This window comes from Cyprinodon variegatus, unplaced genomic scaffold (genome assembly GCF_000732505.1).
Source record: "Cyprinodon variegatus isolate N-32 unplaced genomic scaffold, C_variegatus-1.0 Scaffold330, whole genome shotgun sequence".
NCBI lineage: Eukaryota > Metazoa > Chordata > Actinopteri > Cyprinodontiformes > Cyprinodontidae > Cyprinodon > Cyprinodon variegatus.
In genome coordinates, this window is record NW_015150783.1 from 523,814 (window position 1) to 524,191 (window position 378).

The 378-nt window shown below is 45.0% G+C and overlaps 1 protein-coding gene across 1 annotated transcript in view; it reads left to right on the forward strand.

The window, feature by feature from the left end:
- The window catches only part of kctd6 (potassium channel tetramerization domain containing 6), a 14,386-nt gene continuing 14,008 nt past the window's right edge, over positions 1-378 (forward strand). The window contains exon 1 of the mRNA XM_015385073.1: positions 1-159. Coding sequence (XP_015240559.1) covers positions 133-159 — 27 coding nt within the window. The 5' untranslated portion in view covers positions 1-132. The remainder of the gene's footprint in view (positions 160-378) is intronic.

Below are 378 nucleotides of genomic sequence, written 5' to 3' on the forward strand. Positions count from 1 at the left end.
ACCGACAGTTTGTCGCCATAGCAACCGTATCTCAAGATGTCACGCTTTTTGTTGCAGGTGGAGACACAGAAATGATTGCCTCAGCGAGGTGAAAGGCAGAGGGGGAAGACGGCGGTCAAGGTTCGCTGGCAGATGGAGAATGGAGACCTGGGTCACATGGTGCGTGTCTTGATTTGATGACCTAAACCCATCACATACAGCTGATATGATTCAGATTAAAGGCCAGAGGATCAGATTAATAACACTGTTGTGACCAGCAAGTTTTTTTTTTCTGTTTAAATTTTGAATAATTAAAAACCAAACAAAGTCAAAGCATAATCTACAGGAGGAAGTCCGTCCATCCTTTGCGGTCTCGGGAATGTTGCTGCTCTGCACTGA